At 29.1% G+C, this 9,659-nt stretch overlaps 1 protein-coding gene across 1 annotated transcript; it reads left to right on the plus strand.

The window, feature by feature from the left end:
* The first annotated feature begins 1,714 nt into the window (after positions 1–1,714).
* Positions 1,715–9,653, plus strand: LOC139824092 (uncharacterized). Its single transcript, XM_071796590.1, has 10 exons — positions 1,715–2,923; positions 3,810–3,937; positions 4,039–4,239; positions 4,373–4,630; positions 4,711–4,865; positions 4,953–5,209; positions 5,352–5,536; positions 6,016–6,178; positions 6,261–6,397; positions 6,538–9,653. Exons 1-10 carry the CDS (start codon positions 2,848–2,850, stop codon positions 6,871–6,873), a joined length of 1,896 nt encoding a protein of 631 aa, XP_071652691.1. The 5' UTR covers positions 1,715–2,847; the 3' UTR covers positions 6,874–9,653.
* Positions 9,654–9,659: the final 6 nt, after the last annotated feature.

The raw sequence follows: 9,659 nt of genomic DNA on the forward strand, positions 1-9,659 counted from the left end.
AAAAGTTATAGCAACCACGGACATTTTTAAAAAATTTATAAATTTTTTAAAAAGAACCCTTTTTTACCGATCATTGCCAAATTCAGTACCAACCTTCCTTAAATAATACTCTATCAATTAAAAAAAATTCAACCCGATATCTCAATATTTGCGGAAGTTAGAGCAACCACGGACATCAAATCCGCACATACACACACACATACGGACATGCGATTTTAATACAATATTTCGACATTTTAGAACACTCTGAACATATTAACATTAAAAACTAAAAAAAAAACAATCTTTTCTTTGGTTTTTTCTACCCCTATTTCATATATAATCATTTAAATTGGTTGATCAGACCCAATTTTATACGCAATCAAATGTTTATATACAAAATTCACGAAAACAAAGCTTCCTCTATGAGGAAGCAATTATAAAGAAATACTATTAAAATGTTTTTAATTATAAATATAAAAATATTTAATACACTTTTATTTCGCGCACTTTACGTCACCAAAGTATGTGCGTATGGCCATATTAATTGTTAAGCCCCTTGCACAATGCTAGGCAATAGACACACCGAAAAAAAAATTTACTTGATTTAAGTAAATATATTATCTTGAAATTCATTTACTTAAATTAAATAATTATTTATTAAAATCTAACAAATTTTTTACTTCCAAGAAAATATCAAGAACACCAATTTAGTAATACTGGGATACTAAAAGCAAACAAATATTTACTTTTAATAACGAAATATATATTTTGTTTAATAAATATTTCTTTGACTCAAGCAATTTATCTATGAAAATATCTGTACATAATTAAATATTTTAGGCATATATATTTACTTGATGAAAATAAATATTATTTTGAATAAATAAAATAATAACTTTGGTTTTTGAAAAATTCAACTACAAAATCATTTACTTGATCTGAGAGAATGTTAACTTGAATCAAAGCGTGGTGTTTGAAAACAAAGAATATATTTCTTTATAATTGGTAAATAATTATGTACTTGAATCAAAGATACCATTACTTTGGAATTAGAAAATATTCACTTTTATCCAGTAAATAAATTACTTAGTATCGATAAATATGTTTAACAAATATTTACTTAAATGACAGAAATCATTAGCTTGGTATCAGAAAATATTTACTTCAAACCAGAAAATACATTACTTAATATCGATAAATATGTTTAACAAATATTTACTTAAATGACAGAAATCATTAGCTTGGTATCAGAAAATATTTACTTCAAACCAGAAAATACATTACTACACTGAAAACATTATTTGTGTAACTGCAACCAAATTATTTGGTACATACATTTTAGTTAACAGTATAAAATGTTTTACTTGTGTTAAGCAAATGTATTATAGAGAGAGCAAAATTCAAAAATTTGTTTGCATTAACGCAACCAAATTATTTGTTTGGTTTGTTTAGCAGAAAATTGTCATTTTTATCAAAATTATTTCTTATTATTAAGTAAATCTATATTAAAGGAAAATAATTTATATTCCAATTATTATATATTAATTTATAACAGTGTATATATATGTGTGTATATATATAAGTTAATATTTTTTATTTTTGTATTTTGGATTTTCGAATATTAATACATTTTTTATGAAAATATTCTAATTTGCATATATTATGTTACAAATTTTATTATATATTATTTACAAAAGTAATAAATTATTTTCTTTAACATTATTAAAATATACAGTGTTGAAGAAATTAATTTTGTTATAATAAGATAAAAATATGATTTTTTATAAATGAAATTATAATAAAATAATTAAAGTTTATATATGTAAAATGAAATATACAGTAACTCACGTTTGTAAAATCAGTATTTGAAACTAATACTTATACGTTTACGCGAGCGTTACTTCTGTAGTATCTTATGATAATTCACTCGTCTACGCGGAGTGAATTATCGTAGGTTACTACAAAACTCCGTTTACGAAAAAATTATCGTAAGTTATTACAGAAGTATAACGGTCGCGTAAACGTATAGTATACAGATGCAGCTTTGTTTCATTCGTAGTTTATCTTACAATTAGTAGCCGCAACGAGCATGAATAGAAGTGAGCGAAATAACTCCATCACTTGTTGTCGCTAAAAAGTATAAAGATTGAAGCACGAGATTTGCCTAAGAAATAAGAGAATAATTCGTGTAACCATGAAAATGCGATTTTATAAACGTGACTCATTGTGTACATTTTTAAAATAATATATTTTCACATTTTTATTAGAGTGACGAAACCTCTCCGTAATAAGATCCAACGGTAGTTTTTTGTCGGACTTATTGTTTACGGCGGATGGCGTTCCCGCGAAACGGACGACGGGGACGACCAGCTACGCGATTCTCAATTGTTTACATATAAGCCCGGCTGGCAACAGTGACGACTCTGATCTAGTCCGTGCAAGTCGATACTCGATACGCAGCGTTCAGTATACGTTCTGTGGCGTTCAGCGTTAATAGTGGTAGCCAAGTGTTTTTCTTGTGAATTAGTGCTTTGTCTCATAAAGTTCAGTTTCGTTGTCAACCGCGTTCGTGGTGGATCACGCGTGCAATCACGACGAAACGCACGTGCACACGGTTTTTTCTTCTCTTTTTTTTCTTTTATGACTCGAAGAGAACGGCTTTGAAAAAGTACGGCCAGTGAGGCGAGTGTGAAAGAGAGACGCGCCCGAGTGTGTAGCTGCCGTTTTCGAGCGTCCACGCGGTGACGGGATCCGCCGGATCCGCGCGTATCTGGACGACCTTGCGGCGCGTCACCCCGAGTTCGCTGAGCACCTGCGTGGTCCTTTTGTCAGATTGTACCAGAATTGTGAAGCAAGTAATACGCAATGAATGACGATCGAGAATTTATCAGAACAACATTAAGTGAATGGAAACTATCGAAATGGTATGATCGATTTATTGGTAAGTACAATATATATTCTTATTAAATACGAAACATATATATTATGGTTATGTTTCATTTTATCGATGTATTATGGCAATAATAAGCATATCGATATCTTGCTCTAAACAGCCATACTAGCTGGTATTTAACATGTTAATTTCGTTAAACTATTTACTACATATTAGAATACGCATTTTAGTTTATGCCGGGACTGAGACTGTGTGAAATAATAGAATTACGATCAAACCGTCAGTAGGGTTCATGCACAACAAGAGGAATAAGGAACAAGGAATTAAACATATACTACGTTTACGCGAGCGTTACTTTTGTAGTAATTTACGATAATTTCTTTGCGTAAATGAGATTTTTTTCGCATAAACGGGATTTTGCAGTAACTTACGATAATTTACTCCGCGTAAACGAGTGAATAGTCGCATCTTTTTTCAAGACCGTGTCTTGAATGGGGGGGGGGGAGGAAATGAATTTCCTCTATGTTTAATTTCTTATTTCTTATTCCTGTCATTGTACATGAGTCCTTATCCAGTCAATATTGATGCAATAATACGGACTGTGGCATTATTGGTTAGACAAGGATAATTTCGTCGCAATTCTCCTTTTATATTCTCACAATCTTGATCAGTGATAGGGAAAGAAGTGCGTATTTCAGTATAGTAAATACTTTAACATATTTCATTAATTTTGAACGCGGTTTTGCATTTGTTGTATGACCGATACGATTTGAATTGTAAATAAAAATAATCAAGGTGTGTGTGTGTGTATGTGAGAGAGAGAGAGAGAGAGAGAGAGAGAGAGAGAGAGATAGAGAGAGATTAAAGTTAAATCATCAAACAATATTACTTTTTTTATTTTTTATGTTTATAACTTATATTTTATGATTTTTAGAAGAAGATATTGATAAAGAAGCGTTTCTAAATATAAGCGAAACCGAGGTGTCACGGATAATACCTACGATTGGAGGGATCCGCTGTTTTCTTGAGAAAAGGAGATTATTGATAGACAGTATTAAATTGGTGAGACAACAATTTTTATGATTTTTTGGATTTTAATAAACAGCAAAAAATAGTTATTTTAAAATGTGTTCATAAAAATTAATATCTTGCTATCTTTATAGGAAAAATTGCATGAAATATCAGACAACGATAATGATAATCAATTGGAAAAGTTGCAATGTAAAAGTCAGCAATTATCAAAACCCCTTGCAGTGAAAACAAAGTCTCTTATTCGTAAAGAAAGAGAGTGTGAAGGATCAAATTTGAAGCAAAAAGAAATAGGATTTTTAAAATCATTTTGCAACGATGATACTCAAGCTTCGGTATACAAAATAAAATACTTTTTTTCTTAAAAACTTGAATCAAAGAATAAAATATAAAAATTGAGATATACAATTAATATAAAATATAGTCGAAAGAAATATATTCAACAATGTTTTTGTTTTGTTTTGATAGACATCGTATACACAAAAAAATCGTCTAAACGATGAAACATTAATTGACGATTATCATTACGAAAATTGTCATAGTAGTGAGAATGTATTAAACGATTCATCAGATATATTGAGTACTGAAGAAGATAATATAAGAGAGAGTTCTGCATTAAGGGAATGTGAAAATATTAAAAAAAAATCGAAGAAAAGTAGTAACAATCAGAACGAATTAAATAAAATTTCATGCACTTTAAGTCAATTTACATCACTTCAAAATACGGTAAAGTTTTTATACAAAATTTTATAAATTTTTTATTAATTTTATAAATACTTTACTAATTATTTTATTATTTTTAATAGGATTTGAAAGAACTGTTACTAAACTTTATAGATGGACAAATTATTGTAAAATTTTATGAGAAGCATAACGTACTCGATGAAGCCAAGCGTAGAAAATTGACTGAACTTCTTATTACTCAATTTATGTTTCAAAAATCTGAAAACGGGATAGAAATGTAATGATTAAATGTTAATAGAACGTATTTGTATGTTATATTTAAATCAATAATGTGTATTTCATAAATGCGTTTTAATGCTCGTAGAGTTCGTTTGACAAATGCCGATTTTGACATTTTATCACAAAAGATCAGGAACTTGTTTCCAAATGAGCGACAGGCATTTTATTATGTACCACCAAAATCTGAAGGACCATCTCAAAAAATATCAAAAGGAAAATTACCAGATTTTTATCGAAATAAACTTGATGAATGTCGACAAATTGGACTTATACAGAAGAAACGAAAGAAAACTGGCGAGGACATTGATGAACTAGATATTGATTCAAGCATTAATCCTGAAGGTAATGACAATGGAATATAGTTATATAATTATATTTTTTTAAATACAAAAGTTTTAGTTACAAATTTTATTAATGTTACAATAACATATCTTGTAAAAAAATATTAAATTTGAATTCTTTTTAATTCAAATATAAATTATAGCTAAGCGTGTTTGCAAAACACACCTGCAGTGGTTACGATACAATACAGCACCTTGGTCGTGTGTCAAAGAACATTGGAATGGATCTCGTGAATTAAGACAAAGTTTCATAAAACAACATGAAGGAAGCGTTTCTGATATTTTTAATGAATATCCAGTACTAAAACAAGAATTCGGTTACATGCTGGTACGTAACAATTTTTTTTTTTAAATTTATATCATATTATATTTCAGTTTTTTCGACTTAACTGGCCACAATTCAGTACAAATTCACGACGTTTCAGCCCTTGGTTTAGGCTCTTGTCAAATGTAAACTATAACATGACAGTAAAATGATAAAAAGTCAATCTAATACGTACTGAAAGTAACAAAAAATAATAAAGAAATAAATATATTATATAAATAAGTATATTAATAAATAATAAATATTAAATAATAATATTTTTTATTTTTTGTTACTTCCATTACGTATTAGATTGGCTTTTTATCATTTTACTGTCATGTTATATAGTTTATACTTAATAAGGGCCCAAACCAAGGGCTGAAACGTCATGAATTTGTACTGAATTGTGGCCAGTTAAGTCGAAAAATTGAAATATATTCGTTAATCATCACTGGCAAATTACAAAATTGTTTATTTTTGTATTATATTGTTTCTTATTTCAGTTGGATATTGATTACGATGCTTTAATCGATGAAAAATCAAATATTTACAACGAGTGGCCTGATTTGTCTAAGAAATTAGAAACATTACTGGAAAATCGAGTCATAAAAGATAAAACTTTTGCTAAGCAACTGGAAGAAATCCAACTATACAAAGAAGGAGATGGTAATAAAATATTACTTGTAGATTTAAAATTAAAAAATTAACTTCATGGATGTAAAGATTGTTATTTATCTATGTTGTACAGAACATAGAGATGCTGCATTGCTTTTTTTAATACCTGTGCTGTGTCCTTCTAATGCGCGACTCAGAATCTCAGGAGGAAACAAGATATGGCGACCTACTATAGCGGAATCAATGGATGCTTTTATTTGTCATATTAAAGTAAGATATTTGTTTATAATTCATTGATATTTTATGATTATATTCTAATAAATGAAAAATTTCATTGATTTAACTTAAAATAATATACTGTATAAGCACTAATTAATTTGTAATCTTTAAATAAAAATTTATTACTATAGATCCCAGGAGAGTTGGAAAAAGTAAAACGTCGAAGACAAGAAAGAGCCGCTAAACTAAAAGACACTGTACAGCCATATATAATTGTAATAGGCCCACAATTAACTGCAATTGAGGCTTTTTATATCATCATTGATGATATTATGTATAAAATGGAAAATGTGTTAAAGGCTGTTGACATCCTATATAAGATTTTTCAAGTTCTCAACGTCAAGTACCCACCTGCCTGTGAACAGGTTTGGCTATTTATACAAAAATATATTTATGGGCGAACAACAAAATGGGATAAATATGATAAATCTGTGATGAATCTAATTGATCATTTGAACAGAATTTAAAAAAGTATAAAGTATGATGTTAATTTAGACTAAGGTTAGATATAAATTTAAACTAAGGTTAGATATATATACATTTAGATTAAGATTATTATATTCGTGAAAATAAGTCTTGCAGTTATAATTCTATCATTCAAGATGTTCCGTTGCCATTTATGTGAGGCAAAATTCAAAGATATTAATTCGTTTATTCGTCATTTTTCTTTATTTCACACATTCGAAACATGTAATCGTTACGTATGTATGCAAAATGACTGTTGTCGCATATTTCAAAGTATAAATGTTTTTAAAAGTCATTTAATTAACAATCATTCAGAAGATAATGCACCATTTTTAAATCAAAAAATTTGTACTGTTGATTTATCAGCAAGTGATAATGGTAACAGGGATTTTGATGTTTTTACTCCTGACTTAAGTGTGAGTGAAGATGAATTCATTTATGATTTTAACAATACCGAACAAAATCTTGTTGACCTAAAAAAGCAGTTACTACATGAAACTGCCAAGTTTGTGTCCAGTTTTTATAACGAACTGTCAATGAATAGAACGCATGTGCAAACGATTGTTGATTCTACAAGTATGTTTATCAACAAAATAATATTGGCATGTCTTAAGCCAAATGTTCTAAATTTTGCCAAGAACGTCGATGGTGCGATTCAATATAAAATTGAACAAGTCTTCAACTTATTTGAAAATCCATTCGAATTACTTGATTCAGAATTCAAACGGTTTAAATACTTTAAAGGACAAGGTACTTTAATAGAACCAGAATCGTATATAATTGGACAGCAAACTATTGGGAAAAAAATTGATTCGAGTTACGTGATTGTACCCGCCAATGTGACCGGTCAGTATGTGTCCGTAAAAGCAGTTATACAAAAATTATTTGCTTTGCCTAATTTTTTAGAAGAAATTTTAAATTACATGCAAAATTTATCAATGGAATCAAATTGTGTTTCAAACATAATTCAGGCTGAATCATTCAAAAAATTACAAAATAAGTATCCGAATAGAATAATTATTCCTCTCATATTTTATTACGATGAGTTTGAAGTAAACGATCCACTTGGCTCACATACTGGCACTCATAAAATTGGTGCTGTATATTATTCTTTGCCGTGTATACCTCCACATGCTCAATCTCAGCTTGTTAATATACAAATTGCATTATTGTTTAATAGTAGTAACCGAAAAGAATTTGGAAACCGAAATACTTTTTTACCACTCATTAAAGAACTAAAATTTTTACACACGCATCCGGTTTACACGACGAAGAATAATATTGATATTTATGTACATTGTCACTTAATTGTAGCAGATAATCTTGGTCGTCACGAAATAGGCGGTTTCGTTCAATCTTTTTCAGCTAATAGCCCCTGTTCAATATGTAAAATATCTCGTAACGAATTACTGAGTGCAACTTGTGAAAAACTTGAACTTTTACGTAACGTAGAAAATTACAAACTTGATGTTGAAAAAAATGATGTTAGTACAACCGGAATAAATGAAGAATGTGTTTTTCATGAAATAGAAGATTTTCATATTTTGGAAAACAGTGCTCTTGATATAATGCATGATATTTATGAAGGAGTTTGCGGGTACGATCTTTCTCAAATTCTATTACAGTATATTGTAAATTTAAAGCTTTTTACACTTCAAGATTTAAACGATCGTATCGGAGCTTTTGACTTCGGTGTAAGTGAATTAGGTAATCGAATCCCTTTTTTAAAAAGAGAAAAATTAAATAATTGTCATTTGGGTTTTTCTGCATCTCAGGCAATACGTTTTATGAAATATTTTGGTCTCATTATTGGCGATCTTGTGCCTTTAGATGATCCTCATTGGGAATTGTACCTTACTTTAAGAGCAATAACTGATATTTTAAATGCTAGATCTTTTTCACTGCAAGAAGTTGAATATTTGCAATGTTTGGTAACGGAACATCATGAAATTTACGTTAAATTATTTGGCAACACTTTAAAAACAAAACATCATAATATGTTGCATTATCCACAACTTATGCTTCGTGTAGGACCTTTAGTGAATATTTGGTGTATGCGTTTCGAGGCAAAACACAAGGAATCAAAGATAGAATCACATATTATAACTAGTAGAAAGAATTTGCCACTCACTCTTGCGTTGAAGCACCAGTTAAAACTAAATGATAGATTACTTAATGAAATTTCTTTAACAGATGAAATGTTACTCGGACCAAGTGTTTCAATAGATTCAGCATATCTTCACCCTCATTTTGATTTGTTTAAGGAATACTTACCAGAAACTTACACAATTGTTTCATGGATAAAAATCCAAAGCATTTTATTTAAGCCAAAATTTGTGTTAAATTTAAGTGTTACAGACATGTTACCTGTTTTTGGTATTATCCATTTTATTTGCTTAAATGAAGCAAAAAAACCATTTTTTGTTTTGCAAGTTTTAGAAACACTTAGTTTTTCGAGACATTTATACGCTTATCGCATTTCGTTTACGAGAAAATGGAAAATTTTAAAATGTAATAAGTCAATCAATAAGTACAGTGTTACTTCTTTAGTTAAATCAATTAATGCCGATTATTTTGTAATACAAGAATAAAATTTTCTACCAAAAATATGGTTGTCATTAGTGTATGTTTATTTAACCCAAATAAAACATTTTGGTTGCAGGAACTAAATAAAAGGAACCAAATTTTTTTATTGGAGCAATGAAACATTTGGTTGATCATATATTGACCAAATTTTTTGGTTTGGTGTACCAAATTTTGGTTAGGTCTACAAAACTGTTTTTTCAGT

This window comes from Temnothorax longispinosus, unplaced genomic scaffold, assembly GCF_030848805.1.
Source record: "Temnothorax longispinosus isolate EJ_2023e unplaced genomic scaffold, Tlon_JGU_v1 HiC_scaffold_264, whole genome shotgun sequence".
Lineage (NCBI taxonomy): Eukaryota > Metazoa > Arthropoda > Insecta > Hymenoptera > Formicidae > Temnothorax > Temnothorax longispinosus.